The sequence below is a fragment of the Mustela lutreola genome, chromosome 14 (genome assembly GCF_030435805.1).
Source record: "Mustela lutreola isolate mMusLut2 chromosome 14, mMusLut2.pri, whole genome shotgun sequence".
Classification (NCBI taxonomy): Eukaryota; Metazoa; Chordata; class Mammalia; order Carnivora; family Mustelidae; genus Mustela; species Mustela lutreola.
In genome coordinates, this window is record NC_081303.1 from 73150336 (window position 1) to 73174203 (window position 23868).

Consider the following 23868-nt stretch of genomic DNA (forward strand, 5'->3'; position numbering starts at 1 on the left):
GTGTGTTTACAAAGAAATAAGGTCAGTGTAAAATAGGAATGACTGAGAAAATAAATAAACAAACCTGTACTACATCCTGACTAGTGTTCGATGGGTGTCTTCCCTCCCTGTTGGTCTTATATCCTGTAGTCTTGGCAAACCCACTTAAGAGCCCCAGGAATTTTCTGTAAATTCCCCAGGATATTCTATGCAGACAAACCTATAAAGAGGGTCCATGATGATCTTTGAGTAGAGCAGACTGCCCTCCACAGTGTGGGTGGGCCTCACTCCATCAGTTGAAGGCCTCAGCAAGAGCAAAGACTGACCTCCCGTGAGCAAGGAAGAATTCGACAGCATACGGCCATCGGACTGGGAACTGGGGTATTGTCTCGTCCTTGTGTCTCCTCTGACGACCTTGGACTTGAACCCCAGCAGCAGATCTTCCCTGCATCTCAGCCTGGCTCACCCTCCCCGCAGACCTGACTCACCAGCCTCTATAACAGTGTGAGCCTTTCCTTACAGCGCATCTCTCTGGATCTATAAGCGTCCTATACTGCTGGTTCCTGCAGAATCCTGACTACTACCCACAGCACGTCTCTTCCTATCTCCTTCCTGCTAACCCAGCTCCCTCAGCACAGACTAGGAACACTGATTCCAGAGTGACCTGGGCCTTCAGTCCTGCGTCCAGTCTCCTGTCTGAGCAGCACCCATCTGAGTGCTCCCTGACCTTCCTCTGCCTGCTCCTATTCCTACCCCATCCCAGCACACACACTGAATGGCCCCACAGAAACCACACCACCTGCTGTCCACACCGGGCTTCAGTTTCCCCATCGGCTGATTTTCCTGAGATCGTCTCTCTCACCCTCACTTCTTCCTACCCCTTCTCCCACGGTCAGTGACTGTCCCAGTGAGTGTCACATTTCCCTTCTTGTCATAGGGTCCACACAGCCTGAGGAGACTCCCAGGGCATCTTCTGTCCCAGGGGGACCTCAGCAGGTGCATGGACACCACACCCAGACCTGGATGCAGAGGGAGGACAGGCGTGGGGAGGAGCCGAGCTGTGATGCCTGGACAGGCCTGTCCTTCCAGATCCTCTGAGCTTCTCGGGACAGAATAAGGTAACGCAGGATATCAGCGCTGCTCATCAGAACAGATTTTCTGTGTAGAAGTTTTTTAGTAAAATGTTGTGTCCAACAGTAAAGGGCCAGCCGGGAAGGAGAGAAATGTTGACAGACACTGACACGCACGTGCCCAGTGGCCGTGGTCCAGCTACGGCATGACTCTTCATTGGCCGCACAGCCAGAGGTTGGAGGAAGGCTTGAGGACACAGAGGTGACGAGTCCCTGAGAAGGCACTGGACACGTGGTCTCCGAGTGGTTCAGTCCTGCCCGTCCATGTTAGAGGGTTGTGGGAGGGGAAACTGTATATCCCCATGATGCAGAAGATATAATCTGGGTGGATGGGACTTGAGATGTCCATAAATCTCTCAGTGCATCTTGTTCCTTCTACTGCGTCCCCATCCAGGTGGAGCGGAGAGGGACCCAGATGTTTCTGGCCACTCCCTGTCATCTCACTCCCTTCCAAACCTCCACAATCATGGGCATTAGTGGGATAGACCAGATCTTGGGTCCTGTTCGACTCTCCTCCAGGGGAGACTCTCCAAGACTCTAGAGCTCCTGCTTTCCTGATTTCTTTGGCAAAAGTGACCAGATAGAGTCTGTGTGAGGAACAGTCTCTCCGCTCCCTCTTCCCTTTCTCAGCTGCTCCCTGTGCAGCTCACAAATGCAGCTCAAGCTCATGGGGGTCCTTCGTTTCCGTGTAATTTCTCCCTCACGAGCCTGCAGGCAGCCTGAGGGCAGAAGCTTCCCCTTGTTCTCTGTCCCATCACCTGTGACGTGGACAGAGCTGCTTCCTGGCACCTGTTCAATACTTGGTGGTGGGAGATGAGGAACATCTGCTCAGAAATCATTTGTCCCTCGTCTGGGCTGCTAGGGAAGCCACCCAAGCCCCCACATCAACCAGGTGAAGTTGAATGTCATTGTCCCTGCAGATGACCTACCCTGAGATGCCCACATGGTTCTGCCAAGACAAGCTCCAGGGTCTCCTATGTTTGGACCCACTCACTGTGCCTCCAGCCACGGACCTCAGCTGTCCTGGGATCATAGCTGCTGGGATCATGTCTCAGTCCATCTGCCCTCATGCTGACCTCCCATGGGGATTCCATCACCATGATATGACCAATGAGAAGGAAGTAGCAGACATACTACATGTCCTGGTATGCAGAAGAGGTTCAGAAAATTGATTATAAATCCCATGATAATCAAGGTCTGGACATTACAGTAAAGGTTCTAGAGGTTCATTGCTTTGGGGAAGCATCAGCATGTAACTTCAAAATTATCTCATGTCTAGTGAGTAGATGTGACCTGGGTCTGGATAGTCTTGGGCTCCTTGTGGGGCAGCCGGTTCCCCTCCCAGACCCTGATGCTCCAGGTCAACCACTTCTGGGAGGGGGCCAGATCAGAGGGGCAGCTTCGGGGTGGGCTTTGCTGGGGGCTCAGGAGGCAGGAGTGAAGGAGGGAGGTGGGCAGCAGGGGGCTATCTAGTATCCACATCTTAATTTCTCCAGACTCTTGAGGGTTGAGGGGGAGAAAGGGGTACTAGGTCCTGTCTGGGATGCCCTCACATCCCCAGGACGGGCAAACCACCCTCAAACCTCTCTTAGGGACAGCAGGCTTTCTCCTGCTTGGGAGCCGAGGCTGAGATCACCGGCAGATCAGAGTCTCACTTTCCAGAGTCCTGCTTTGTCGGGAGAGCTCTGTCTACAATCTCAGGCCCTGGTGTGCACCCCGCCCCACTCCCCAGTGTGCTTGTGTCCTGGCTAAGGAGAGTGTGTGTGTGAGTGAGGGGCCAGGACAGCCTCCCAAGGCCCCTGCACTGACCAGCTGGGCTGTGACACTGTCTGCGGGAGTTTGGGGACAGGGTAAGGGAACCTTCCCTTCCTATCTGGGGGTGACCTTTCCTATAGCTCTTTCCAGGCTCTTGTGGTGGGAGGGGGTCTCCTGCAGGACGCCTCATGTGAACCAGGCCCTGACTTGGGGTCCACAGCTCTTCACAGTGCAGACAGGGGCTGAACTCTGCAGTCAGAATCACTGGGTCACTCATTCTGCTTCTGCCTCACATTGATGGGCAGATTCCGGGTGTGGCCACAGAGAGCTCGCTCACTCCCCTGTGCTCCCACCGCCCCCACGCCCCGGCTCTCCACACAGACGCGGACACTGAGGGAACCTTTATAACAGCTCAGGTCCCCTTTGTGCATCAGTGAGAGAAATCACACCACCACGGTCGCTACCCAAGCCAAGGTCGCTACCCAAGCCAAGGGCGCGAGCACAGGGCGCGCAGAGACGGGACGGATCAGGTGCAGGAGCCCGAGAGATGGTCGTCCTCGCAGGTCAACGCACAAATGCAAATCGAACATTCTGGCTACCCTGTTTGCCTGTCAAATGAACGCATTTGTGTCTGTGGTGTTGAGTCCAGAGTGCAGTGACAGGGCAAGAACAGGCTCTCTCCTGTCTTATGGGCCAATGTCCCCTACCTAAGTGTTCAGCCCTGGGGCAGCCTTAGGAAAGACCTGACCCCAGCCCTGAGCTCTCCAGGTGTCTGCGGGGGAAGCTGTGCGAGCAGCGCCCCCTGGTGGAAGGGGCCGCAGCGACAGCCGCCTGCACCCAGGGCTCCCAGCCTCCCCTTCCTGGACCACGGGGAGCAGGTCTGTCCTGGACACGTGAAGAGAAGACAACGCAGCCCTGCCCCAGCCCAGGCCAGCTCTGCTCCGGCCAGAGCCAGGTCTGAAAAAGACTGTTCAGAAGCCAAGTTCTGTCCCAGTGCCTCCCCTGTCCCCTGGTTCTCTCAGCTGTCCAGCACGGGGTGGGTTATGGGGCCGACTCTGAGGCCCCTCTGGCTCAGGCATCCTGGGATTCTCGGTCAGGATGGACCCGATTGGCCCTGTTACCTTCTGACCTCCATCTCCTACCCGTCTTGCCTGGGCTCATAGATGCTCCAGCCACTCTGACTTCCTGCTCCTGGAACAGAGCAGGCAGGTCCCACCTAAGGACCACTCCATGGGCTGTCACCTGCGCCATGAAAGTGATTCCCCAGATGTCCACAGTCACTCCTCACCTCCTTCCAGTCTTTTCTCAGAAGTCTCCTTCTTGGGGAACCTGTTCTGACCTCCTGGTGTAACCTGGAAACCACACTGCCGGGTGCTGAGCCTCCCGCTCTTCCATGCAGAGCCCTGCTCGCCATATGGACTGTGGTTCCCGCGCATGGCTTTCCCCATGGAGGAGGGGAGGAAGGCAGGGGGGAAGGCAGAGGGATCGCTGGGTGCACTCGTACATGTGTGTGCGTGTGCGTGTGCGTGTGTGTGTGTGTGTGTGTGCGTGTGTGTGAGCACCTGGAGTGGGGTGGCGCACAGTAGGAGCTCTTGCACTGTTTGTGGAAGGATCGAGTGAACCATCGGGGCGGGTCTGGGTCGGGAGCTGACAGGTCCCCCCTAAACAGCTCACACTCGGTACCTGGATGGGGTCATGCTACTGTGACCATACAGGGGTTGAGGGAAAGGAGCTCGTGGCCCAGGAGCTCCCCCATGGGGACAGCAAGAAGGGGCAGACGGCTCATGGGGAGAACTTGTCAAAGCTCAGCCACTGTCACTCAGCATGTGCACACACAGGCCCCCGATTGACCCTCATCAGTGATTCTGGTGGATCCAGGGACGTCAGCTGTGAGAGACACTCCTCAACACGGGGTGGGGGGCCGAGGTCAGATGAATATGGAAACGCGACAACCACATCCCTCCTGTGATGTTCACCACCCCGACTCCAGGGCAACATCAGTTATATCCTTTCGTTGAGATTCACAACATGTATGACCAGGGGTTCAGGTTCCTCTTCCTTTTTTGGAGCAAAGTTCCTTTGGAGCTCCTGCTCCGTCAGCATGAGCCATCACCTACTCTGGGAAATGTCCACTAGAAGAGGAAGCTGAACCCCTAACCCAGCACCCACCCTTTGAGGTCCCCGCCAGCAGCAGCGGGTCCTGGGTCTGGGCCTGCTGGGGCAGGGGTGAGGCAGGTGCTCACTGGGGTAGCCAGTGTGGGTGGGAGCAGCAGCCTTTTCTAGAAGGACCTCTGGAAAGCAGGCGGTGGGAGACCAAGGAGCAGAGCTCAAGCAGGCAGGGCTCTGAGCCGGGACTGGATCTAGATCACCTTCCCGGGATGAGACCAGACAGGCCTGAGGCCCTTTGTCTGCGGTGATGCCCGTGGGAGGAATCCTAGGTTGCTTCGGGTGTGGTCAGTTACCCACATCGGGGCTTAGTGTCCAGAGGAGAGTTGTCCCAGGTCCACCCCAAAGCTTCTGGAAGCAGAATTGCCCCCCCATCCAGCAAACGTCCTTCTGCACCCACGCCCTGAAGGGCCCGTGGGACGCCTGAGGACACAAGAGGGAACGTGTGTCCTTGGTCTCAGGGGCCTGGATTTCCTACGGAGACCCCAGAATGCCCCCCAGCAGGACTGGGACGCACAGTCAGGGAGGAGGAGGTGTTGGTCCTGCGCGTGCTGTCCACGTTCATGATGCCCACAGGACAGAGACACGTGCTCCGTGAAGTCATGAGCCTCTGCACACAGCAGGTGCTCAATAAATGTGCATGGCCTGAAAGATGCCGGGAGCACCTGCTTGGGGAATCATGGAGACTGGATGTCCCAGGCCCACAGGGTGTGTTCAGACCCACAGAGAGAATTGTTTCAACAGCAGAGTGTGACCTCTGCTTTAGGATACTAAATTTCAAGGTCCAAATTCAGCGACACCCCACACAGCTGTCAGGGGTCGATTTTCCCCAGGTCAGGGTGGGGGCCCTGCTCTGTGGCTCAGATCCTGGGAAGCAGGTCCCCCGAGATCTGTCCACCCTGCAGAGTGGGGACCGGGACCTGCCTCCCCTCTTCACTTGATCCACAGGCAAAGAGCCCAGGAAGAGAAAGGGGGGATGAGCTGTGGGATCATTACCGTGCTGGGGTGAGCCGAGGCCAGCTCTCATGGGGTCTGGAAATCAGGGGCAGATTCTGACCCCAGGACAGCATCTCAGGGAGGGAGGAGTCCTTCTACCCCCATGTCAGAAGGGCTTGGAGGGTTGGGCACAAATGACAGCATCCGGTGGCTCTGAGTGTCATGGAAAGGAGAACCCTAGGCCCAAGCCAGGACAGAGCCTGCTGGCCTGAATGGTGATGGTGGCAAGGGCAGGGCTCTGCTCCCACACCAACCCCAGGTGGGACGCCTCCTCCCTGGTCCAGATGTTCTCAGCATGCTGTGTCTGATGCCTGGCAGTGGGGAGCCTTCGGGTTCTACGGACTCCCCACCATGGCTGCAAGCTGGGAACACATGTCCCTCAGTCATCTCATATTTGTTGCAGCACCTGCGGGAAGTAGTACTTTTCTTTTAAAAAAGATACAGATATAGATATAGATATAGATATAGATATAGATATATAATGTATTATTTGCTTCAGGGGTACAGGTCTGTGAATCCTCAGTCTTACACAATTCACAGCACTCACCATAGCACACACCCTCCCCAATGTCCATCACCCAGGCACCCTATCCCTCCCCCTCCACGCCCCAGCCACCCTCAGTTTGCTTACTGAGATTACGAGTCCCTTATGGTTTATCTCCCTTTCTGGTTTTGTCTTGTTTCATTTTTCTCTCCCTTCCCCCGTGATCCTCTGTCTTATTTCTCAAATTCTTCATATCAGGGAGATCATATGATAATTGTCTTTCTCTGATTAACTTATTTCATTTAGCATAATACCCTCTAGTTCTACCCATGTCATTAAATGGCAAGATTTCGGTGTTTTGATGGCTGCATGGTATTCTGTTGTATATAAACACCAAATGTTCTGTATCCATTCATCTGTTGATGGACATCTAGGCTCTTTCCATAGTTCGGCTGTTGTGGACGTTGCTGCTATAAACATTCGGGTGCACGTGCCCCTTCAGATAACTACATTTGTATCTTTAGGGTAAATACCCAGTAGTGCGATAGCTGGGTCTTAGAGTAGCTTTATTTTCAACTTTTTGAGGAACCTCCATGCTGTTTTCCAGAGTGGTTGCACCAGCTTGCATTTTCACCGACTGTGTAGGAGGGTTCCCCTTTCTCTGCATCCTCGCCAACATCTGTCATTTCCTGACTTGTTAATTTTAGCCATTTCGGCTGGTGTGGTGGTATCTCATTGTGGTTTTGATTTGTATTTCCCTGATGTTGAGTGATGTGGAGCACGTTTTCATGCGTCTGTTGGCCATCTGGATGTCTGCTTTGCAGAAATGTCTGTTCATGTCTTCTGCCCATTTCTTGATTGGATTATTTGTTCTATAGACGTTGAGTTTAATAACTTCTTTATAGATTTTGGATACTAGCCCTTTAGCTGACATGTCATTTGCAAATATCTTCTCCCATTCTGTCAGTTGTCTTTGGGTTTGGCTGTTTCCTTGGCTGTCCAAAATCTTTTGATCCTGATGAAGTCCCAATAGTTCATTTTTGCCCTTGCCTCCCTTGCTTTTGGCGATGTTTCTGGGAAGCAGTTGTTGTGGCTGAGGGCAAAGAGGTTGCTGCCTGTATTCTCCTTAAGGATTTTGATGGATTCCTGTTTCACATTGAGGTCTTTCATCCATTTGAAGTCTATTTTTGTGTGTGGTGTAAGCAGTGGTCCAGTTTCGTTTTAATGCATGTGGCTCTCCAATTTTCTCAAAACCATTTGTTGAAGAGACTGTCTTTTTTCCACTGGACATTCTTTCCTTCTTTGTTGAAGGAGAGTTGACCGTGGAGTTCAGGAACATTTCTGGGCTCTCTATTCCATTTCATTGATCTGTTTATCTGTTTTGGTGCCAGTACCATACTGTCTTGATGATGACAGCTTTATAATAGAGCTTGAAGTCTGGAATTGTGATGCCCTGATTTCTTGTTCAACATTCCTCTGGCTATTCAGGGTTTTTCCTGGGTTCACATAAATTTTAGGATTATATGTTCCATTTCTTTGAAAAAACTTGATGGTATTTTGATAAGGATGGCATTAAAATGTAGATCGCTTTAGGTAGCTAAATGTTTTCATAATATTTGTTCTTCCAATCCATGAGCATGGAATGTTTTTCCATTTCTTTCTGTCTTCCTCAATGTATTTCATGAGTGATCTATAGTTTTCTGAGTACAGATTCTTTGCCTCTTTGGCTAGGCTTATTCCTAAGTATCTTATGGTTCTTGGGTGCAATTGTAAATGGGATCAACTCCTTAATTTCTCTTTCTTTTGTCTTATTATTGGCGTATGGAAATGCAGCTGATTTCTGTGCATTGTGTTTATATCCTGACATTTTATTGGATTCCCTGTATGAGTTCTAGCAATTTGGGGGTAAAGTCCTTTGGGTTTTCCACATAAAGCATCATATCATCTACAAAAGTGAAATTTTGACTTCTTCTTTGCTGATTCGGATGCCTTTTATTTCTTTTTGTTGTCTGATTGCTGAGGCTAGGACTTCTACTATGTTGAATGGCAGTGGTGATAACGGACATCCCTGTCATGTTCCTGCCTCAGGGGGGAAGTTCTCAGATTTTCCTCATTGAGAATGGTATTTGCTGTGGGTTTTTCATAGATGGCTTTGATGATATTAAGGTATGTACCCTCTATCCCTAAACTGTGAAGAGTTTGATCAGGAAGGGATGCTGTACTTTGTCAAGTGCTTTTTCGGCATCTACTGAGAGGATTTAGTAGTGAATTTCTTTTTCCTCACCCACCCCTTCCCATCCGACAGCCACTCAAGATCACTGATGCCCTGGGGTTCATGGCTTTGTTCTCTGGTCGGGGAAGAATCCAGTGTCCATGTCGAGAAGGACGATCTGATTCACACTAATGTGTCTTCACTGGGGGTGGGCTCCAGGCTCCTGTGTGGAAATGCAGGCAGGCACTAGCTGAGACAGGGAGTTTCCCCCTCAGGGGCTGCCTATCCCCAAGGTCATTCCTGCATCTCTGAAAGGAAATGAGAGGAAGGGAGAGGCACGGGGGTGCTCCTGGGAACCTGGAAAGGAAAGCAAGCCCATTCTTGATGCTCGACATCTCGCACCCAAGGGCATTCTGGAGCACACCAGAGTCTCCTGGAGCATGGGTGAGCTCACCAGCCCTGCACGGACCCAGGGACTCACCCAGTGACTCCTGTAGCAGCTCCCCACCCCCACTGTGTTGAGAGCTTGGGACTCAGGGTGGTCCAGCCCTGTGTCCAGGGACATGCAGGGAAGGTGTGGGGAAGAGAGATTCAGCCTCACTATGTCTGGTCCGAGAGTCCGTGCCTCTCCGGGCCACAGACAGAGTCCCTGCATCTCCAGGAGGGTGCCCAGCCCGAAGCCTAAGCTGAGTATAGGAGCCATGCTGCCCAGCATGTGTCCTCCAGCTCAAGGTCATCAGCTCTATGTCCATGAAGGTGTTGTGTCCAGGCGGGATGGAAGTTTCCAGAAGAGCTCGAGTGTGGGAAAAGCAATCCCACCCTGAGCTGGACTGGAGGTCTGTCCTCTGTGTGACTCAGCCAGTGCAGGCGGAGGCTGTGGTCTGCAAAGGCTCACCGTGGACCTCAAAGCTTGCAAGAGACAACCACAGGCTTATTTCCTCTGCCTGCGGGTGTGAGAAAGTAGGAGGCCGCTGGGGGCTCCATCCTGAGCTCCCTCCCAAGCTGGGGTTTGCACAAGCAAACAGTTCTTACACTGACAGGGCTCACTCAGGGCTGTAATGACGGGGACAGGGGCACAGGCTTGGTCCCCATCACCCTGAAGGGACCAGGGATGAGCTGCCCAGATCTGGACTCTATCTGAGGAGCCTCTGCCCACAAGGCTCAGGGACAGCCCAGGGAAGGGCTCTCCCATCACAGGGTGGGAGCGGGGGAACAGGCAGTGCCGAGGGCTCTCTGGGCTGAGGGGCACAGAGCAGTTCCGGGGGAGCCCAGACTGGATGCGGTGATCACTGGAGGCCACACACTGGGATAGGAGAGCAGCGGTGACACGGGCTTTCTCAGAGTTCACTGTTGGGAGTCAAGATCCTGCCTCTTGCTCTGCTGGGTCACCTCTGGCGGGGGGACCAAACCCTTAGGACTCGGGTCTCACATCCATAAAATGGGTTCAACAGCCAACAGGCTGACCACCTAGAGTGCGGGGCCCTGGGCCAGTCCTGGGGATTCAGCCTGAGGATCTGAGGGTCTGGGCAGCTAAGGGAGAACCCATTGGGCAGGGAAAGGGGCACCGGCCAGGGGTTAGTGATGGAGCTGCGCCCCTGGGGTCCACGGGAGGCCACAGTTCTCAGAGGTTATAGGAACTCATGGAAGAAGAGGCCAGACCTGACCCTCCATACATGCCCATGGCCCTGGGTTGCTGAGCTTGAGGCCACAAGGCGTGTGTCCCTCTGCAGTCCTGCCTGTGTGTCAGCATGGGCCCAGACCTAGCAAAGCCTCACAGGGAAGGGGGGCTGTGGGGCTGCTCCTGTGGATGTGGGCTTGGTCCTGGGGGATGGGCAGGGTCATCCCTAGGCTCCATCTGGAGCCCTGGGGACCAGGAGTGGGGACATGCCTGTGTGCCCTGGGGTGTGTGGGGATGACTCTTCCCAGGAGTGCTTTGTTCTCGGGCTCCTAGCTTCTCACTGTGACACCCAACAGTGAGGTTCCTAGAACATCAGAAAGGAGATGTGACTCGTGAGATGGTGTAAAGACAGAGGACAGGCCCAAAGCAGGAGAGGCCCCGTGTCCTTGGCTCTAGGAGGGGACTCTGTGCCTGGCCACGCTGACACTGGTGAGCAGGGAGCTCCAGGCTGAGTGGGAGCTCAGGGACAGAGGTCAGGGGTCCTAGGGGTGCAGGTTGGGGACGGGAGACCACCAGGCTGGTTGTGAGCACAGGGACAGGGTCTCTCCGGCACCGGGCCTCTGAGAGGGGGGCTGTTCCCACCTTTATTCTACAGTTATCTCCTAAGGACACCCTGCGGGTGCTTAGCTAACATGAGAGATGGGAATGGGTTACTCTAGGCTGGTCAGTGAGGTCCCAGAACTGACAGTCAGCCCCGCCCCTGGGGTGCGGAGAAGCCTAAGGGCTCTTGTGAGTGAAGAAGCTTTCCTCCTCCTCTGACGTCTATATTCTGGATGTTTCCTTGAAGCAGAATCAGTCCACGCTGAGCCAGCAGGGAGGCAGCTGGCCATGCGCACCTGCTCAGAAGACCCCCACCTGTGCGGGGCCTCCTGGCTCCTGCGATTCACCAGCCTCCTCCTCAGTGAGTGGCCCGGGCCCCCCGGGAGGGAGGCCGCCGGGCGGGCAGGGAGGCAGGAGCTCCCGGGCTGGCTGGGGTCTGTGCTGAAGAACCAGACGGAGCAGCTCCGTGAGGACGGAGCACACGCGGTGCACTGGGTCAGAGCCCCGGGGTGGACAGAGGGAACAAAGGGAGCTTTGGGCTGAGGCCAGGCTGGGAACCCCGACCCAGCTGCCTGGAAGGGAATCTGCTCTCACTGCAGACCCTGGAGCCTCCTGCAGTGAGGGATGGAGGAGACACGGGAGGGGCTGCGGCTGCGAGGGACCCGGGGTGGGGACGGACATCCCCCCCTGCCGTGCACAGGGGACCGGCAGCCTCTGCCAGCTGCTGTGTGCGGGAGGCGCCAACCCAGAGCCCCTGTCTGAGCTGGAGGGGCGGCGCTAGTCTGGCTCCTTGGGCAAGATGAGGCCCCGAATCCAGTGACATTCTGTTTGCAAGGGAAGGACAGGAGCCCCCAGCATTGAAGGGTCCGCACCCACCTGCCGTGTGTAGGGGTGAGCCCGGAACAGGAGACTGCTGACCTGGGCTCCAGTCGGGGTGTCCTGGGGGTCAGGACAGAAGCAGAAGCAGTCCCAAAAGGGAACTGAATGACTGTTATAAGGAGAGCCCGATTTTCCAGTTCTTACTTCATCTGAGACCATCTGCTTCTGTGTAGTAAATTAAGTAAGAACCAAGGAGAAAATACTAAGTTCTTGATGTTCTGAATTCTGCAGACCCCATGGAAAGCTGTTATTGTCTGTAATGTTTGCTGTGAACACACCAGCCTGTCCGTGCCTGCAGGATTCTAAGGAATTTCTGGGATCCCAGGACGTTTGCAAACAGGGAGATAAATCATTAGCAAATGAGTTTTGTAAGGCTTGGAGACTATTTCAACAGGGTAACTTTCTATCAACAATTGTGGGCTTTCCACTCTTTTCAATGTTATTTAAATGGAGACACACAGGAAATTACATCGTTTCCTCCATTAACGGCTAGGCTGGAAGATTAGATAAGAGAGAAAGGAACTACGGGAGGACTGGAGGGAAGAAAGAGAAAGACAAAATGTTCTGTTGATGGTTGAAAGTCAAATTTCCTCTAATTTAAATAAACTCGGACTCTCTAGCTCACAGCCACCCGCCCCTGACCTTCTGCCCCTCCTTGGGGTCAGCACCTTCTGCAGATCTGAGCACTGTCGGGTCTTCCTCCTGTCCTGAGTGGGCTTCCAGCTTCTGGGCCGCTCCTCCCCTGCAGCCTGAGGGCTGAGCCTCCTCTGTCCCGGGTTCCCCCCTTTCCAGCAGGGGCCGGTTAACCCTCAGGCAGCCCCACGTCCCTTCCCTGCCAAAGCCCACTGAGTGCTTGAGTCCCCTCTCCCGGGACAATAGCTGGGAGGTGAGACCCCAGATCTGCTCAGACCCCACTGACCAGACAGCAGTGCTGGGAGGGAGCCCTGCGCAGGGCAGGGGAGAGCAGGACCGCCGGGGGAGGGTGCATGGCAGGTTTCTACACGGGAGCCACTGAGCTAGGGAAGAGCGGAGCCAACTCTAGGTCTGGCTCTGCCCTGAATGACTCAGGACAAGTTCTCCCCAAGGAAGCCCCTCCTCTGTGAAAGGTCCCCTCAAAGCCCCTCCGGCTGTGACATCCTGGGTTTGGGGTCTCCCCCTGGACAGGACTGACCTGTAGCTTCTCTGAGGCCTCTGCTCTGTGTCTTCCTCCTGACCTGTCCTCCTCCTGTGTCCTGCCGGGGACGGACAGTCGGGGAGCCTGCTTGACCCCTTCAGAACCCAGAGCCCAGGACCACCTGTGGTCACCTCCTCCGGCCTCCAAGGAGGAATGGGCAGATGCATCTTGAGGCTTCCTGCAGTCCTCGGGCCTCCGCTGCCTCTGTCTCTGTCTCTGTCTCTGTCTCTGCTGCTGAGTGGGGTCTGCCACGCTCCAGCCCCGGTGTGTGGACCCCGGTGTGTGGACCCTGGTGTGCCCAGCCCGCTCAGGACAGCGAGCTGTCGCAGGGCGGGGAGGAGGTACGGAGCAGCCGCTCAGGAACAGCCTGGCTAGAGCCACAGGTGCTGCCCGTGGTCGGCAGAAACACTAGCGTCCGTGTCCATGTCCCCTGGGGCAGACCACTCTGACACACACGGGGGAACTGAGAGCGACAGTGTGGGCTCAGAATTCCTGGGAGGCAGCCCACGGGCAGGTGCTGTCCTGGGGGCAGATCTGCTGTCCCTCGGGGAGCCCCAGGCACCATCCCCTGTTGGAACAAGGGCGGCTTCTCTGACTCGGGGTTGGCGTCCTGTGTGCACCACACTCTGCATATCTGCACATGAGATGGGCCGTGGCCGTGGACTGGGTGGGGACGCGGGTGTGACGGGACACTGTCATTCTGTGCATTAATTCATGAGGAACCGCCAGGCTCATTCACAGGAGGAATGTTCCTTAGATATAATGGGACATAATGTTCTCATCAGTCTGGCGAAGGGCAAAAAGCTTGATCACCGTGTGCCGGTGGGAACCTCAGCATTATTGCGGGGAGAGCTGCCGGGATCGCTCTCAGGAGGCGATGAGCAGGGTCTGTCCGAGGCTGAGATGGAGCTGCCTTTGGTCTAAGACCCACTAGTGGGTTATCCCAGTGTCTGCACACCCACAGGGACTGTCTACACAACCAAGTGTGATGTTCGCACACCCACGTGTGGCGCATATGCAGCTGCCTGTGGTGTGTACACTCATGTGTGGTGGATACGCAGTCATGTGCGACCTGTACACACACAAGTGTGGCATGTATAGCCCAGCGTGTGCTGTAGACACACCTGTGTGTGACGCGTGCACACCTGAGAGCGAGGTGTGTGCCCCCGCATGTGAGGTGCATGTGCCCACATGTTGTGTGCTCCATAGCGTGTTGTACATACACCTGTGCGTGACTTGTGTGCCCCGTGTAGCATGTATGCTCTCTGCTGTGGCACATATGTCCCCGTGTATAACACGTATGCCCCATGATGATGCACATGTACCTGTGTGACTTATGGGCATGGAACAGGACAGATACACCCCTGCGTGTGACTCCGTACGTCCCTGTGTGCAGAGCCTCCAATCCCAGGCTGCTCATGGGACCTGATGGCAGGAACCAGAGCCACCTGACCGCCCATCACACGTGGAGGGAACTAGAGCCCCACGTGCGGCCGGACAGCTGTTCATGAGACGTCCCCGTGTGCAGACACAGGCTAGAGGCTATGCTAGAATCCCTTCTGGTCCCAAACCGTGCAGAGAAGGGGGGAGCAGAGCAGCGCAGGTGGTGTGGGGTCGTGCAGGTGGAGACACACAGGGAGACAGGGGTCTGTGCAGAGACCCCCGAAGGAGGGACACACGGGAACCTGGAACAGAAACAGCCTGTGGAAAGGGTAACATGGCAGTGGGGCTCAGAGGTCGGGGAGAAGCTGCATTTCCATGTCTAGTGCCCACCTTTACTGGAATGTGGAATCTGCTTAATATTTAAGACAAAAGTGCTGAATGTGGCTGAAATGCAACCTTCTCACCTTGGAAAGGGCATGACACTCCACACCTGCCTGCGTCAGGGGGTTGTCCTGGGATTCCGAGATGCTCAGAATCAGACGAAGCAGTAAACGTAGGGAAACGGCCTCACGTTCATGGGGAGCCTGTGGTCTCCGGTGAGCGAGCGGCAGGTGGCCCAGGTACCTGTAAACTCCCCACAGCCCTAACACACTGGTGAGACGACAAGGAAGCAGTCACTGTGGGGCTTTCTCATGTGTCGTCACATTTAATCCTTGCAGGAGCCCCGGGGACACACTCACATCCCGTCCTGGTGGTTCCCATGTGGGAGCTCCAGGCTTAGACACTTTAGGAAATAGCCCGGGTCCGCTCACCCAGTGAAGGGAAGATCTAGAATGTGACCCCAGGTGTGTCTCACCCCAGAGCTCACACCCTGTGACCTGCTGTCCAGGAGCCCAGGCAACCCCAGGAGCCCTCACTGGGCCACATGGGGTGAGGGCTGCATTCCTGGGCTCCTGCCTCAGGTTCCTGGGCTGCCGAAACAGGACAGTGTAAACCCTTAAACAACACAATCTTTTTATCTCCTGGTTCTGGAGGCTGAGAGCCCAAAATCAAGGTTTTGGCCAATTCGCTTTCTGAAGAGAGGACTGGAGCACTGGGCTGTGGGACGCGTGGCACTTGTGTCCCGACGTGCTAGCGGGACTGGAGGGGTGCAGTGTGGCTGCGCCCGACTCAGTGGAGCCTGTGGGAGCCATGTCAGGACCTCACCCCTCCCTGGCTGTTGGCCAGAGGCTGCCCTCCGTCCCTCCCCATGGGGGTCTCTCCACGGGGCTGCCCACAACACAGCGACAGATGTTATCACAGCGAGCGGGACACAGGGTGAAAACAAGATGGGGTCACACTCCTGTCAGACCCGCTGTCCCTGAGGGCCGTCCACGATGTTAGCAAAACTCTGCTCCTTAGAGGGGAGCCCTGGGGGCGGACCCCCACCAAGGACAGAGCTCACACGGCCTGTGGCCACGAGGGGTCTCTGCAGCCCCGTGAGAAACTGCCTCCGGCAGAAATGCACTCGCTGTGGCCCCAAAAGGTGCTCGTGCTTCGGACCTGAGATCTCCTGACATTTGTCCTATCGCTGTCAGGGGTCAGGACACTGCAGGTGAGCAAGTTCCCATGACCTGTTCACGGGGACACTCCCCTGGGACCGGGAGGGATTCCAGCCTCGCCTCAAATTCATGGCATCTCCTGTCTTCCCAGTAAAGGGGGCACACGGGATGGATTTCAGGAAGATGGCTTCTAGGGTTTTGGCCTTTTTTCCCAATGAAAACTACTGACAGTTTTTGTATCCTATGCCCTAGGTGTCTGCAGTGCTGTGACCCAGAGTCCTGGAGCCCGTGGGTCTGCCGTGGACGATTCTGGAAACCCTGTTCCTCTGAAGGGGACTCTGGGAGCTTCTGTGCTGTTTCACATGATCAAAAATCCAGATTTACCTCCAGGAGCCAAGCTGGAGAGTATTACTTGGGGCATTATAAATCAAAAAGTGTACACACCCATACTCCAAGTCAGTCCCGGGGGAGATGGTCCACGATGGGTCAACTTCCAGGACAAGTACGAGAAGAGGGTCCATGTGGTCAACACAACGACCCTGAGGATTGACAACCTGACCCTTGAGGACAGTGGGCTGTACCGGGCTCAAGAGTCCTATATGAGAGGAAGACAGTATGACCAGGATTTCCACCTGACGGTCTACGGTACGTGGCGGCCCCTCCCCCAGCCCCACAGCTGACCCCCTTCCTCTGTCCCCGGGAGTGTCCGAGCGCCCCGCTTGCAGGATTCCTTCCAGACCGCAGCCTTCGGACTCGATCTTCTCCCCAGAAATCCGATGCTGTGAGGTCAGCACAAGTGCAGGCAGAGCTGAGACTCACACCAGGGACAAGCCACGTCTGTGCTTCAGGACGGAACACAGAATGGGGAGAAACGGGGATTTTGCCGGAACACTCATTGTCCCCGTAGGACTCAGGGTCCTTGGTGGGACTCTTACTGTCTTGTGCTGCTGTAACAGGTGACAGCACATCGGTGGCTGACCACACCACCCCCTGGGGTCCTCCTGGGCTGTAGGGCGGGAGTCAGACCCCAGAGCCTCTGCCATGAGGTCCAGGTGTCAGCAGGGCTGTGCTCCTCTCTGCAGGATCCGGGGAGAATCCACTTCTGCTCCTGTCCCCCCTTCTAGGGGCATCCCTCGATCGAGGCCAATTCCTCCCCCTTCCCAGGTGGCACTGGTGGGGTGAGTCCCTGACACCGTGTCCCTCCCACCTCCTCTCCTGCCTCCTCCGACTTGTGAGGACCCTGTGATCACGTGGGACTTCTCTGGGGAATCCAGACCATCTCTAGTCCAGGGTCCGCTGGTTCTCAACCTCAGTTCCCATTTGCCCTGGAACCTAAGACACCTGTGGGCTCTGAGGGTCAGAACATGGCCAGAGTTGGGGGACAATCGTCACCTAGCAGGATCCGGAATCCCATGTGTGGTTCTCCCCACCACAGCCGCTCGTCCTTCTCAGCCCCAGCCCGAGTCAGCTCATTCACAGACTCCACGGTCCAGCTCTGAACCTTGATAGATGGAGGAGAATTCACAGGGTAACTCCTCCTCAGACCCTCAGGGAGCAGCTCTCTCTCCCTGCACCCTCCACCTGCCCCCAAACAGGGAGTCGTCCTGCCCCAGAGAGACAATGGCCTTTGCAGCCTCACGACCAGAGATTTCCAACTGACTATCAGTCTGTCCCTTGTCTTCCCATGTGGGCCCCAAGCTCAGGGTATAATCGAACCACAACTCAGGGAGGCCATTCCTAGTGACCTCCACTGTGGTCAGTCCTCAAATTATGGGGTTTGGGTAGGTGGGGTCCACATTATATCTCGGGGAGATGTGTAAGGCAGGCTCAGTCTGGCGGAGTCACAAAGAGCTGAACGCACTGGCTCCTTCCGTTCTAGCTCCTGCTGTGTATTTGGGTCACTTCTCGGTGATCTGTCAAATGCAATCCCTGTCCTCAGTGGGAGGAAGCCAGAGCGCCAAGGAGAATCCGCAGGAGGAAGCAGGAGCTGTGATGTTCTACACTCACCTCAGACTGTCCTCTTGTCCCTCCCGCCCCAGAGCCTGTGCCCCGTCCCCAGATCCAGGCCATGGATCTGTCCCTCACACCAGGCTGGTGCAACCTCACCTTGGAGTGTGACCTCCCGAGAACCAGGGAGGACCTGATGGTGTCCTGGGAGAGCGAGTGTCTCCCCAGGGAGCTGGAGCAGAGACCGGCCCCAGGACCAGCCCCCAACCCCTGGACCCTGGCTGTGACCCTGCCCCTGAGCCGGCCCAGCCCCAGCCTCACCTGTGTGGTCAGCAACCAGGTGGACCAGAAAAATGTCACCCTGGACCTTGGGGACGTCTGTGGCCGTGGTGAGTGCACCTGCCAGAGGGGAGGGACTCTCCTGGAACTCAGAGAGCCCTGGGCGAGGGTTCTCGGCTTCTGCCCCCATGTTTATGTCACCCCCGGCCACCTGGTCACCCCATCCAGGACTCTGGCAGGCACACCCAACCTGCGTTTGCCCTTCGGTGTTGCTCCCGTGCTGCTCTCCAGCCCTCACCCCTGCTGGTCTGGGCAGCACGCAGCAGGTACCTCTCCCCGCCCTCGTCCATCATCCCAAGTGTGTCCACGGTGGTTTTCAGGAAAAGCGAGTTGGGGGTGTCCGTGGTCTGTGCCATCGGAGGGGTCTGGCCGGTGACTCCCTGTATGATTCCGGGCTCGTGCTCCTCTGCCCGATTCTGGTCTCAGGGACACATGTCACCCACCTGCTGGCTTGCATTCCCGATGTGTCCCGCTCTCTTCGGCTGCCAGCCTCCGCTCAGGCCCTTCCCTCTGCCCTCAGCCCTTCCAAGTCAGGAGTCCCCCACTCCCCACTTACTCCCATCCAGGGACCCCCTCCCTGCAGCTGGCTCTGGGGGCCTGTGACCGGGGCAGTCCCAGAGGGCCGCGTGCTGAGGGCAGTCCCAGCATGAACAGACTTTGCACAGGGCTCCGCAGCCTCGATGGCTCAGGGCCCTGCAGGAGCTGCTGCTGTCCTGCCCTCACACCTCGTCTCCTCTAAGGAGTGGTCAGTGGCCCCACCCTGGGAGCTGATGCGCTGGCCCAGGATTAGTGTCCTGTGCAGGCTGAACCCCATGGCAGTGGCCATGTCTGCTGCTCCTTGGAATGCCTGTCCCGGCCTCGGCCTCAGGCCCTTTGCTCACAGTCAGCGTGTCCCTGAGTGAATGAATGACTTGGTTCCCCCTGTGCCCCATCGCTCCTCCACCCCTTCCCCCCTTGTGCTGCTGGGGGACCTGCTGCCTCAATATCCTTGATCCCAGAGGAAGCTCATGGCTCAGGGACCCACAGGACCCTCTGGAAACAGGCTCCTGCCTCCCTCTCATCCTCCCACCAGGCTCCACCAACCTGGTCCCTCTCTGGCCTGCCCCAGTGGGTGCCAGCAGCTCCAAGGACTGGAGAGCTGTCACAGCCATTCATGGTCATGAGTCTCCATCCTGGGATGCCTCACCCTGAATATCGGGCAATCTCCTACTCCTCCCTCAAGACCAGGCTTGCCCATCACCTCCTCCAGGAGGCCCTCCCTGATGACCTTGGGACAGGCTGTAGCTCTAGTGCCCTGAGATGGCTCTGGCTGGCATCCCCTGGCGTGTGTCAGCCCTCCCCCTGCTGAGGGGCTCCTCAAGGGCAGGCACCATGTCCTGCTGCTCTCAGCACCGCGGCCCCAAGCAGGAGCTCAGGAACAGGCTGAGTGAGAGCCTCTGCCATGCTCCTCCCTCTCGAGCTTCTGACCAGGTCCCTTCAGAGTCTCCATGTGCCTGGCAGTGGGCGTCCTCAGTTCCCTGTCGCCTTAATCTTCTTCACTCTCTCTCTGCGATGGAAACAGATCCACAAGGACAGACCGGTGCTGCCCACTTGCCTGGTATCCTGGCGTCTGTTATGGTCGGGCTGCTGATCCTCGGAGCTGGAGCTGGGCTGTACCTTTGGAAGAGACGTGGGATGAAGAAGCACGTGGAGCCTGGGACAGGCAGGTTGCACTTCTCCTTCCCATGTCCAGACACCACCACCCCACCACCACTCCCCCGTTGAACTCTGGGCTCCTTTTCTCCTGCATTTTGCTGCTCAGGGAATGTCCCTGCAGGAGGCTGGCAGGTGTGGCTATGGCCCTGGGGGTCATGGAGGGGGAAGGTACAGGCTTCCAGGCTGAGACTCAAGCTCCATCTGTGTGTGACTCAGAGGCAGGATCGAAGGAGGAGCCCAGGGACCCGGATGGTGGCATCCACTATGCAGAGCTGAGCCAGCAGGGGTCCAGAGGCCACAGGGACAAGGTGAGGCCGGGGAGGAGGCAGCCTGGATTGTCCCAAGTCCCTCTATGCCTGGGTGTGTGCCTGTCGATCCCAGTCACGTGCAGGCTTTTGTCTCCATGTATCCGTAACCCTTTCCAGACAACACAGTATTAACTAAGAAAATTCTCCTGGGGTCCATACAGGGCAGAGTGCTGGGGGAGGTCGTGTCAGCAGCAATGTGTCTGTGTGGGTCCCTCTGGGGCATCAGCGGTCCTCAGGTGTCCCTGGAACCCTCTGTCTGCACTGCAGGGTAGGGGAGAACCACATCTAGAAGAGGAGAAATCTCTCACTACTGTCTACAGTGAGGTCCGCAGGCCAGGCCACGCCATGACCGCGTTTTAATGGGAAGAAGCAGGAGAATCCCACCCCGGGGACACCTGTGTCGTGAGCATGACGCCCGCAGCTCTGTGCCTGCCTCTTCCACCTGTGACGGCTCTGAGGAGGACTAGATGGGTCCAGCAGTTCTTTCTGTGCTAAATCCTCCCCGTGAGACACACACAGTGGTAGATCAGGAGAAACTAAGTAAATAAATTGGTCCAAACCTGTTACAGGAATGCTCAGCCTTTGCTACATGACAACCCAAGATGGCCCCACCTTCCCCTTTATCTGTACGACATCAAACTGGCTTCCAGACCCTCAGCCTCTGGGACAAACCATGGAAAATCAAACCAACCCCCTGGGCCCGTCGTGAGCACCCCAGCCGTCAGTCCTGCACTGAGAACTCTTTACAGACAACGTGAATTCATAGTTGTCCCTGCTTGCTGAGGGCGGGCTCTGTGACCCGCACTGTTTGGACATTCTGCTCGCTGCTAACTCATTGAGTCCTCATGGACTCTCTGTGCGGTGGGGATCCTTGTGTCCACTTTACAGATCAGTAGAAGGAGCCAGAAAGGCTGACTCTCCAGGCCGCACGGTTGGGAGCGACAGAGTCAGGACTCAGCCCAGGGAACGGAGCTCCAGGCCCGTCTCTCCGGGACTCGGCTGGCTGTCCCACGTCCTGGCCAGCCTCCTTCTGTCCTGTCCTGCTGGACAACGGTCCGGCTCCTACTGCTCAGCACAGGCAGAAGTTTCTAGTTCCTGACAGTGAGCTTTAACTGACTGCACACAGTGACAGTCACGTCCCCCTCTCTGCTGTCCCCACACAGGATGCTGAGCTCCTCGGGGCTCAGTGAGGACTTTCCCTGCAATTCAGGGCACTTCTCTGGGGACGTGTCGTCTCCTGCAGGCCTCTCTCTGGCTCGTCCCCCTGACCCTGCCGGCTCCTCCCCTGCAGTCCTCACCCGGTCCCCGTGCTGCCCCTGCTCCACACCTGAGCCCACACCTTGGTCTCACCTCAAGGGGACCCTTAGAGCACCAGGAGGTGACCCCCATGTGACACCTTTGATGCCCCTTTCCTGATCTAACCCCCTCTCCTCGTGTTCCCTGAAGGTCACTCCCCTGGACCCGGGCCCTCCTGCCGTCCTGCCAGACTCTCCGCCTTCCCCCCCAAAGACTCTTCGCTCATAGGGCGGTGCTTCCCAGGGTTTGGGCAGGACCCTTCCCATCCCCCGTGTCCTCCTCTCTCTGGGGCCCCGGCTCCTGGGGTTCAGGGACCAGTCACACTGCTGATGCCCAGGGAAGCCTCCCCACCCACGCCCTCTGCTGAGCCCCATTGCTGCCCGCCAGACCCATGGGCTACAACCGTGCCCCTATGTCTTCCTCTGGCCTCTCCTCGCAGGGTCACGTCCCCCACGTCCCTTTCTGTAATACCGGGGACCTGGTGAGAAAGAGCAGGAGCTCCTCTCCCGCAGGACGGAAATCAGAAGCTGTGATCACGTGTGTAATCAGACAATGAATGTGCAGGAGTGGGGGGGGGGGGCGTGGGAGCTGCTCACCCGATCCCAGGGAAATACTGTAAGTTCTCCCCTTGGTAAGGGACATTTTCTCTCCTTCTATGCCTTACCACCATTCCCACCGTGACAAAGAGACCTGCTGTTGGCCCGAATTAGTAATTCAAATAAGACAAAGTGTGTCTCAAATGCCCCTTCCTCTTCATCTCGCAGCTGAGCCTGGAGATCCACTGGAAGCAGGTAGATCCCCTCAGATCAGAGGAAATCAGAGATGCTTCTCATCCCCAAACCTCAGTGTCCATACAGGAGGGTGCTTGCGCGCGTGCGCGCGCACACACACACACACACACACCAGCCTCCAGCCGTGCAGCTGTCTGGTCAGAACTAGGGCTGTCCCGCAAACACGTAGATCCCAGTAGAAAGGAGGACTCGAGGTGTCCGAGAACACTGTCCCATCGGGGTAGCTGGCAGAGCACGGCTGTGTCCCTGAGTCGTGTGGTCCGTTTCTGAGCTCAGCTCTGTTCCCTTCCGGGTCCCTACAACTCACTTGCTGGTGGGCGGGGAGCAGGGAGAAACCACGTCCCGGGCACTGGGAAGCAGGAACTCCGGCAGGTGGTGACGCTGTCATTAGCCACACCGCACACGGTGGGTGACACGTTTGACGTGATTCCTATCCTCAGTGCAGCCCGGACAGTGCGGGGGTGAGGACTGGAGGTGAGGGCACGAGGCCACGGTACCCCCCAGAGCCACGCGGGGCTCCCTGCCCCCCCACCCTGTCCCACCCTCTCACCCACGCCGTGGGCCTGGACTGGATGACTGTCCGCGTCTGCAGACCACTCGGGAGCCTGAGTGCACTCCGGGACCCAGAGCACCAACTTCCAAATCCATGTTAGCACCCCCTCCTGCCCCTGGCAGCACCCCCTGAGCCCCTGAGCTTTAAGCCTGAGGAGCCGTGTGCATGGACAGATGTGCACCTGCTACGGGCCTTCAGAGGAAACCCTTACGTCCCTGTCACCAGGTCCCCGCAGAGGAAGGAGAAGGACAAGGAGCAGCTTTTCTCCTGCCCCTTCTCTGGAGGAACTTGCTGGCCTGAGGCTTCCTGGCACCTCAAGGCTCAGCCAGGTCTGGCTCTGCCCACAGCCTGCTTGGAGCTGGACCTGAGCGGTTTGGGGAAACCAGCCCAGGAGGACACCAAAGACATTCGGTTCTAGATGACATATAGAAAATTTTTTAAACCCAAGCTGATCCATTCTGGATATTTAAAGGACTTTTCCTTTTCCTTTTAAATCTAAGCAAAGAGGCTTAAATACCCATGTCAGGTGTGGCTCGGGGTACATTGCTGGGGGGGCTGCAGATGCGACCCCGAGATGAAAAGGATGTGCAACCAGTAGCCGTGAGAAGCTAGGGGTGCTTCTCTGGGTGTCCGACAACGAGGGTCTTGTTTTCAGAGGCTCAGTGTGTCCTTTGGAGCCCAATTCGAGGCTTGAACTCACAACCTGAGATCAGGACCTGACCTGACATCAAGAGTCAGACACTCAACCGACTGAGCCACCCAGGGGCCCGACTGTCCTTTTCTTGAGTTGTGGAGGTCAGATTGCACCAATTCTGTGTTTCAGGTTGTTGTGGGCCCCATGCCCAGTGTGGGGCTTGAACTCATGACCCTGGGATTGAGACTCACATGGCCCATGGACTGAGACAGCCAGGGACCCTTCTAGTTACTTTGGACTTTATCCAGATGTGGGGGTTTATCGTGAGACTCTGGGCCTTATCAACACCACCTGGGGATGGAGCTGATTTGTCTCTGTGTCGCCACCC

The 23868-nt window shown here is 56.6% G+C and overlaps 2 protein-coding genes across 9 annotated transcripts in view; both read left to right on the plus strand.

Moving 5' to 3' along the window:
- The window catches only part of LOC131814852 (uncharacterized), a 73157-nt gene that overhangs the window by 14617 nt on the left and 34672 nt on the right, over positions 1 to 23868 (plus strand). The window lies entirely within an intron of this gene.
- The window catches only part of LOC131814850 (SLAM family member 9-like), a 69706-nt gene continuing 56828 nt past the window's right edge, over positions 10991 to 23868 (plus strand). The window contains exons 1-6 of one of the 7 annotated variants that reach the window (XM_059146249.1): positions 10991 to 11301; positions 16170 to 16562; positions 17957 to 18253; positions 19779 to 20030; positions 20115 to 20206; positions 20474 to 20772. In XM_059146249.1, the coding sequence (XP_059002232.1) occupies positions 11229 to 11301; positions 16170 to 16562; positions 17957 to 18253; positions 19779 to 20030; positions 20115 to 20206; positions 20474 to 20566 (1200 nt within the window). In that variant the 5' untranslated portion in view covers positions 10991 to 11228 and the 3' untranslated portion in view covers positions 20567 to 20772. Of the gene's footprint in view, positions 11302 to 16169; positions 16563 to 17956; positions 18254 to 19764; positions 20031 to 20114; positions 20207 to 20473; positions 20773 to 23868 lie in introns of those variants that run through there. The other 6 variants (XM_059146254.1, XM_059146252.1, XR_009347474.1 and 3 more) reach the window with 6 other exon arrangements.